General features: G+C 49.0%; 1 protein-coding gene across 1 annotated transcript in view; it reads left to right on the top strand.

Annotated features, from left to right (window-relative positions):
* LOC102436034 (rho GTPase-activating protein 17) overlaps window positions 1–8,937 on the top strand; it is a 46,256-nt gene that overhangs the window by 1,388 nt on the left and 35,931 nt on the right. The window contains exons 2-5 of the mRNA XM_014449408.2: window positions 2,583–2,687; window positions 7,189–7,262; window positions 7,441–7,552; window positions 7,918–7,994. Of these exons, the coding sequence (XP_014304894.1) occupies window positions 2,613–2,687; window positions 7,189–7,262; window positions 7,441–7,552; window positions 7,918–7,994 (338 nt within the window). The 5' untranslated portion in view covers window positions 2,583–2,612. The remainder of the gene's footprint in view (window positions 1–2,582; window positions 2,688–7,188; window positions 7,263–7,440; window positions 7,553–7,917; window positions 7,995–8,937) is intronic.

Genomic DNA, 8,937 nt, shown 5'->3' with positions numbered 1-8,937 from the left:
GGCCTGCCCCCCGGTGACTCTCTCCCTGTGCAGGGAAGGCGCATAATTTTTTAAAAAATGCTGCTTCTACCACATCAGGCCGCAACGTCCTAATTATGACAGCCGTTTGCAGTAGAATATTTTAAGAGCACAGTTTCGTTTCTTTATTTTTTTTATTTTTGGAGGACTGGAAGTTTTCATTAAGGATTAGAAGCCCCCTCCCCCCCAAGATTTATTAAAGAATTATAGTCTTAATATTTTCCCAATGTTTTATTTGTCATATATTTCTAACTCATTTTCAGACATTCAGAAGTATTGTTTGGTCCAGGTAAGCTTTAACCACACTCATTTTCATAAATGTCAGTATTCTCCCGCCCACCCCCACCTCAGTGGCATACATTACCTCACTTAATCCTTGGAGCCCTGAGATGAGGCCAGCGGCCCCTTGCCCTGGAGCGCAGGCAGCAGCCATCTGTTCTTGTCCCTTTGCCCAAACATCTGCTGGGCTGAAGAGGTTGCCAGTTTCTAGGAACTCCTTACTTTGACACAGATAACCTTGTCCGCCATAATTGCTGCAGATGTTTTTTGATTTCTGTTGTTTTTGAGTGTAGAGAGGGAGAATAGTCTTAAAGGTGTGGAGTTCGGTGTCCAGCTACTTGGATTCGAACTCCAGGTTTGCCCCTGCCTAGCTCTGCGGCCTCGGGGATTTACTTAACCACCCCATGCCTCAGTTTCCAGTTCTCTGAAAGGCGGGTGATCGCTGTATCCCAGTGGGTCTCATAGTTAACCCTGGGAGAGCATGGGGTGGAGCGCGGAGCCCCACACATGGCCCTGCTGAAGGGTGGTGTGTCGTTTTGTTCCCACTGTTGCAGGCCAGAGATGATTTTGTTTCTGGTGTGAAATTTCCCTTAACTTGCTCTGTGTCCCCCTACATCAGCGATTTTCAGCCTTTTTCATGTCATGGCACACATAAACTAATTACAATCATGCGGCACACCAAAAAAAAAAAAAATTACATTTTTTGCCCATCTGACAAAAAATAGGTATACCTTTGATTCATTCACACTGGATGGCTGTTGTCATTTTTTTCATTGACGATCTAAGGGAAAAGAGGTCAGGACTCCTGGTATTGCATGTTTGAAAAATTCTTGCCGTGGCACACCGGTGGAAAATCGCTGCCCTGCATCCTTTCTTGGGTCTCCGTGAGAGCTGTTTAAGAGGCTGCCTGTTTATTTAGCTTGCATGTTGTTTCCTGTGGCAACTGTGATTCCCAGGAGGCAGGAGCCACCATGTATGTACTGCTCTTTTTCTAATGCCCTGCACAGGGACTCAATAGATACGTGTCCGTTCAACGGATAGTGAGTGAGCACCTTCCATTTGTGTGCCAGACGCGCTCCAGGTACTTGGGATATGGCGTGAGCAGAACAGGCCACAGCCTTGTCCCCACCGACTGTACATTCTAGTGCAAATGGGAGTCAGAATGAAATGGAGTTTTTTGGGGGGTTTCCCCCAGGCGTTTGTGGCAAGTGAAGCGTGTGTATTAGTTTTCTGTTTTAAAATCTGGCCATTTGTAAGCTTTGGGGAAGCTGAGGCGGCATCTGCTGCTAAATATAAACGTGCCTGCCAGACCGGGGCCCTGGTGACCCACCGGGCTTGCCTGTGGACGAAAGCTGCTCCGTGCGTGAGGGCCTTAGGGAAAGGGGCACAGAGCCTCCTCATTGGGTAAAATGTTTGGGCAAAAGTGTATTCTGCTTTGAATTTGTTGATTTTTCTTTAAAATAGAAAGCATCCCTAAGGGCCTGTTCATTCTTAGTGAGTCATCAGAATACACATTTTTGGCATTCCTTCCTGTAAAAAGCAGCTCCTTTGCCATAAATGGCCATATCCCAGCAGTAATATTTTGGGAAGCGAGTCATGATGCGGGGGTCCCTTAAGTCAGTGTTTCTTACTACTGGCTGCCATTCTGCTTTAGAGGCTTATTTCAAAAATAAAGACAAAAACCCACCCCACGCACAATAAGGAATAGTTTTGAAAACACGGACCCTGAAGTTAAAGTGTGGTCAGTTGCTGTGTCTCTTCTGCTTGCTGTGTGGGTGGCCACATTGCCATGTGCAGGAGAGCTGCTGAGGGCCCTACGGCTTCTCCCTCCCCGCAGTGGGCCTGGTCTGCGCTGGAGGTTGGACCTGGCCCATTCCTGGTGCTGTGGCGTGTGACGTCACTGCCACTGCTCTTTCTGTGGCAGGTTTAGATTCAGCATCTCGGGGATCTAAAGCCCTCAGAGTGAGGGAGGTCAGTGGGTCTCACCGAGGTGATTTTGCTCTCTGAGGGGTTATTGGACATTTTCTGGAGACAGTTTTGGTTGTCACAACTACTGACATCCAGTACATAGAGGCCAGAGATGATGCCACACATCCTGTCATTCACAGGACAGTTCCCCACGTCCCACAGTTACTGGTGTCAGTGGACAGGAACCATTCTTATCTTTACCAGGAGCCAACAAATCTGACTGCTGGGTGCTTCCCTGCCTAGTGCAGGCGCCACATAAGGAAGAGGCTGTTTGTTCTTCAGCCCTGCACATGGCCCATTTGTCTCTGTTTTGCCAGATCGAACGGCGCCTGGATGCGGTGCGGTCAATGTGCCACCACTCTCACAAGCGCCTGACGGCGTGCTTCCAGGGCCAGCATGGCACAGACGCCGACAAGAGACACGTGAGTAGCAGATGCGACTCCGCTCTCAGTTCTTGTCTCTTTGAGGGGCTTTCTCCTTTGACTGGCTGGATTCCCCAGGCAACATCAGCTTTGCCTGCAGATTTGTACCTTATCTCACGTCCATGCTCACAACACCTGCCCGCCCACACATTCTTTTGAGCTTAGGATATCATTGAGGCTGAAAGCCCTGCCCACTCCAGTGCTTTTGACTGGAGCCATTTGTCATGGATTAGAGAATGGACTTGTCAGTTAGGAATCCTTTAATGGCAAAAGCTGAAGGCTTGTCTGAAATTCACTTAGAAAGTAGAGTTTATTGGCTTCCGAGCTAGCATTTCAGTGATGAAGCTACAAGCCCAGTGTCTTTCCTTCTCTCATTTCTCCCTTCAGTGTCCGCTTGACCCCTAGTGGACACCCCTCCTAGTTGCAGGTTGGCTGTCCGCTGCTTCCCTGGGTTCGCTCTCCTGTGTGTGTCCACCTGGAGTAGAAAGCATCTCTTTACTGTAGTTGTCTTTTTTTAAAAAAATATGTTTTTTTATTGATTTGAGAGAGAGAGAGAGAGAGAGAGAGAGAGAGAGAAACATCAATTGGCTGCCTTCTGCACACCCTCTATTGGGGATCGAGCTCACAACCCAGGCTTGTGCCCTGACTGGGAATCAAACCAGCAATCTCTCAGTGCACCAGACAGTGTCCAACCAACTGAGCCACATTGGCCAGGGCTTCCAGTGGTTGTCTTGATGGGGTGAGAAACCTTCTTTTTGCTGTTGTTTTGTTTGTCACCCGGTGTCTCAAAAGGAAGAGCTGGAACGCAGGTGAGCTGTGCCGCTTTCTTTTACATTACCTACAGACGTTTATGGGGCATTTTGACAACTGGGTCATTCCTCGCGTGCATAGCACCAAGCACTCTGCAGTGTGTATGTCAAGGAGTGGAAGTTTGCAAACACCTGCAATCCCAGGAGTGCCTGCCGCAGGTCTCGTTCTTCAGAATCAGCCCCTGCCACTCCTCCTTCTCTTGCCACGACTTCTGCTCTGTTTGCCCCTTTAATACTGTTTTCTGAGGTCTGTCCTTCTCAGTCTCACAGTTACGTGCTTTGGACCACGTCCTCTAGTCTCATGGCTTCTAACTAATGTCTGTATACAGGGACTTCTAAACCATTTTCAACCAAGTAGAAAGCTCCCTCCCCTCGCTGTCTGTTCTGGCATGCATAACCAGTTCTGTGCTGACTCAAATTCTAGGCCCCGGTTCCACAAGCTAGAAATTGCGGGGTTATCTTACGTCCCTTTCAGTTTGCCCTCAGTGTCCTGGAGCGGCTCAGTGAGCATATCTTGTGATTCTCTCTGAGTGTTGTTTGACTTCCTCCCCTCCCCTCTCCTCCCACTCTGCCACTTGGCTCCCAGGCGAGACCTGGACTGCCACAGGCACCTCTGGAGTGGCATTGCCTGCCCTGATCACCCTCTTTTCCAGACTGTCTTCAACCTGGTCACCAGAGTTGTTTTCCTGAAATACAGATTAACCCTGTCATCCTCCTGCCTTAAAACAAAGAGACCAAAAAAAAACCCACAAACAACAACAAAAAACTTCATTTAGTTGTTCTCCACAGGGACCAGACTACACTCCTGGGATATTTGGAAATGTGGAGAAACATTTTTGGTTGCCATAGGGACTGAGGTACACTACCAGCATTTGGAGGGTAGGCAACCAAAGCGCCCAACATCTGCAGTGTCTGAAGGGATAGTTCTACACTTGAAGGTGCCCCAGTGCCAGCAGCGCCTGCCAGGGACATGCTGCCTTTGCGGGTTAAGGTCTAAGCTTTTTTTAAAAAAATATATTTTATTGATTTTTAACAGAGAGGAAGGGAGAGGGATAGAGAGTTAGAAACATCGATGAGAGAGAAACATCAATCATCTGCCTCCTGCGCATCTCCTACTGGGGATGTGCCCACAACCAAGGTACATGCCCTTGACCGGAATCAAACCTGGGACCCTTCAGTCCGTAGGCCGATGCTCTATCCACTGAGCCAAACTGGTTTCGGCAAGGTCTAAGCTTTTAGCATGACTTACGTACGCCCTTGCTAATCGGATTGAATTTCCCCTTATCAGTCCCATTGTCTCTGTTTCCTTTCCTTCATGCTGTATGCATTGTCCACACAGTTCGGTGTTTGATAAATGTTTATTTGTGTCTAATGAGTATATGTGACAGCAGGGCTGTGCCTCAAAGCAGACACAGAAGGAACAAGACATACCATGTGCAAATGCTGGATGAGTAACAGGCCATCTCCACCCCGAAGGTGCCCACAGCCTAGTGGGGGAGATACACACAAATGGATGACTATAAAGCAACATGCTAAATAAAATATGCACAGGGTATTATGGGAGGCCCAAGAATGGGCACCAGAGGAGGAGAGGGGTAGTCAGGTGGGCTTCCTGGAGGAGGTGGTATCCTGGCTTTACAGAAGGGAAATGAATGGCAGGTGATGGGCATATTCCAGGGAGCAGGGGCAAGGGTGCCTGGCCCTCATTTTTAAAACCTAATGCTTTAAGCTTCCTTTCCCAATCTCAAACAAAAGTGCCCGAGACTGGCCTCTGAGGAAGTCTTCACTCTGCATGTGGGAAGAGGCGTCACCATGGAAATGATAGAAGAGGGGTGACCAGAAGAGGTCATATAATAGGGAGAAAGTCACAGCAGTCTCTAGGGCTCTAGGAGAGACGGGAGGAAATCCCACAAGCCCCACCAGTAACTCCTACACATGTGAAGAGGAAAGAATTGAGGGGAGACAGGGCAGTGGCCTCAGCCCGAGCCATTGACACGGCAGAGCTTATATTGCGGGTCGTATCGATCTGGAATTGCTTCTCTTTGTGCAGTTGGCATGCCATTTATAGATCACGACTTGAGGCTTTTTCACTGAAGCCCTAGGCCTCACCTCTCCATGGAGGAGTTAGATGTTGGTGGACCGCATCTTCATCAATGAGCTCATGTGTCAAATAAGCAGAATGTCCTAATGCTTGCACATCAGGAGACAGGGTTGTTGTGGCTTTGGGGTCGGCAGGGGAGCCACAGGCTGTTGGCACTGAGAGCTGGGGTGATGCTCAACAGACAGACTCCTCTTTATGACCTCCCCCAAAAGCCCGAGAGCTCCGGGGCTGCGCCAAGTGTGTTTCTCTTGATCATCACGGTTACCTGTGTGAAATGCCCTTGGAAGGCAGCAGGACTGAACTGTGCAACTTTTCCTCTGTTGAGATAAAGCAGGCTCCCGTTTTCAGGGGTCTTCCTAGTCTAGAAGTGTGGAGACAGCAGTGGGGCAGGCGAAGCCTACTACTTGTTTGAAAATAACTTGGGAGGAAGGCAGAGGGATAAACGTACTTGTGGTTACTTTTACATTTCAACAGGCTATCCATTTACATGGTCAAAATCTAGAATATACCCAAGAAGATACAGTGAGACCTTCCCAGCCTGTTTTCCTGGTACCATTCCCTCTCTAGAGCCACCGGTATTCCTTATACAGCCTCCCAGAGAGACTCTGTACAATACAAGCAAACACGTTGTGAGTGTGTCAGGTGGAGCCCTGTGAAGGCAGGAAAGAGAGGGACATGCTGAGGTCAAGCCACAGTGCCCTAGTGAGGGGAGCCTGGTCTGCTGTGCGTGCCCTTTCTAGTGGGAAGGCAGAGTGACGTGGAGCACTGTAACGGGCAGTACCTTCTGTGAGCAGATTACAGTGGTGTAGCCCCCCCACTTGTTACTTTCCCCTCCTCTCTTAGTCGTATTCTGCGATAAGCTATCAGCCAGTGGTGGAAAATCCAAACCCGGGACTCAGGCCACTGGCACTGGGGTCTGGCTCTGCCATCCCTCACCTGGGTGCCTGGCCATTCCATCTCACCTCCCCACCTCCTGCTTCCTTGGCTGTGCAATTAGAACATTAATCAGATGATTCTTATGGCCGTTTTCAGCTGAAAAACAAATCTGATAAGAAAAGAGGAGGCTTTGTGCTTAAAACCCTAAGAAAGTTTATTTGGAAATTCGGCTAGATAGTTTTAGACATGTAACTAAAGCTAAATCTTTATTATTACAGCCAAATTAACAGCCAGTTTAAGAATGCTTGTTCTAGCAAAAGTTTTTGAAATTGAGCAGCTTACTGCATTTATTTGTTGTGATAATCAAAGTAACTCTATGTCTAGTGCCTGGGACATAGTGTGTACTTGATCAATTAATAATAGTACAGCAACAGCAACATGGCAGCTGCCATTTCCTGAGGACTGAACGTGTGCTGAGTACTTGGTGTTGAATCCCTCCTTAGGGCAGCCTCAGCCCTGGGACCTCGCCCCATTCTCATCCCTATAGTCCAGGCACGGGAAACTGACGCCAAGCTTAAGTTATACCACTCATACCTTTGAGACCAGAGCCAAGCTGGCTCCTACCTGTGTATCCGGAGGAGAAACAAGTGAAATGATCTGAAGCAGGTAACCTAGAATGGGTAACGAAAAAAACGCACTGTCTTTTGCCTTCCAGAAAAAGCTCCCTCTGACAGCTCTCGCTCAGAACATGCAAGAGGCATCGACACAGCTAGAGGACTCTCTCCTGGGGTAAGAGGCACTGCTTTGAGAAAGAGCCAGGGGCCCAGTGGGTCAATAAAAGTGGATGGGTGGGGGGTGTCCATGGCAGCCATCGTGTGTTCCGTCATATGGAGGGCAGAACTACTGTGCTAACTAGGTGCCTGATTCAGTGAACACGAGTTTGTTCTTGGGGCATCTTGTTTCTTAGGAGGATGCTGGAGACGTGTGGAGATGCCGAGAATCAGCTGGCTCTCGAACTCTCTCAGCACGAGGTCTTTGTTGAGAAGGAGATTGTGGACCCCCTGTGTGGCATAGCAGAGGTGGGTGCTTTGGTGCGGGCTGGGCAGCAAGTAGTTCTCTTGTGTCTGCAACTTTAACAATAATCAGTGCCATTGACATGCACTTCTTTTTGGAAATTCAGGGAGTGAATTGATGGTTCATAATCCTTTGCCAAAAAGAAACCAGGAGTTCTATTGCTTGCTATGACATGTGCTGACCACCAGGGGGCGGCAGCCAGGGTAGGGAGGCCCTGGCCGGCCCTGATCGCTGGCCAGGCCTGGGGACCTTACTCGTGCATGAATTTTGTGCACCGGGCCTCTAGTTCGTAAATAAATACTGCACTTTTAAATGTTAAACCAGAAACCCAAAGCTCATCCCAATTGGTGTGAGGTATGTTTTTTTCTAGGTGGATATTCCCAACATCCAAAAACAGAGGAAACAGCTTGCCAAGTTGGTGTTAGACTGGGATTCAGTCAGAGCCAGGTAAGGAAAGCTAGAAGAGCAACCAATAAGGTGGCATCATGTCACCTCCCAGCCACCATCCCCAGCGTGGGTGACAGAATGCTGTGTGGACAGTTGAAAGTTGTTGCAGGTTCACCCACCTGACATGCTTACACCGGCCTTTAGTTAGGCCTCATTCTCCCAACCGTGGCAGGAGGGATGGTGTTAGACCAGCCTGGTCTTAGTGCACCAGTAACTAAAAGGGACAGGAAAGAAAAGAGAAACTTGAGTGTCTTAAAGTGGCAGGCAGTTCTAAGAGCACTGCTCTTGGCAAAGTAGAGTGTGGGAATAATTAGATCTGTGATTTTAGCAGCTCCTGAAGGGCCCAGTGTGTCAAAGCCCCTGTGTGGTTGTGATCACCTTCACAGTCGAACGCCGTGCTCCGAAGGGAGGCACTGGTGTAAAACTAAGTGATCCCCAAGGGCTGCTCGCTTGTGGGCTGGTGTCGTACGACCAGTCTCCTGCTTCATGGCCTGGCCACAGCCTCAGTGCCATTCTTGAGCACGCTTGTACCAGTGACCTCCCTGGGTTTCTCCTTGGGCCTGAGAGGTGGAGGTAGGGAGGCAGCCACCACACCAGGCCTTTTCTCACACGGGTTGACAAACCTCTGTGAAGGGCCAGGTAGTAAATGTTTTCGTCTCTGCAACTCGGATGGTTCCTGTTGCAACTGCTCAGCTCTGCTGGTGTAGCATAGAGGCAGCCCTGGACACTCGTACATGAAAGCATGGCTGTGTTCCAATAAAACTTTATTTACAAAACCACTTGGCTTTGCTACACCTGCTTGTTAGCTCTTACCTCTCACTGCAGTCCTGTGAAGTAGATATGGTTATTCTGTCTGGCAGACATGGCGACATAGCTGTCCTTGACTGAGTTTCTTCATGTCAGGTGCTTTCCCCGCAGCTTAGCAAGCTGTAACTGCTCCCTT

This window comes from Myotis lucifugus, unplaced genomic scaffold (genome assembly GCF_000147115.1).
Source record: "Myotis lucifugus unplaced genomic scaffold, Myoluc2.0 scaffold_1174, whole genome shotgun sequence".
NCBI classification, from domain to species: domain Eukaryota; kingdom Metazoa; phylum Chordata; class Mammalia; order Chiroptera; family Vespertilionidae; genus Myotis; species Myotis lucifugus.
Note: the sequence above shows the minus strand (reverse complement) of the source record. Positions and strands in the feature narration are given on the sequence as shown.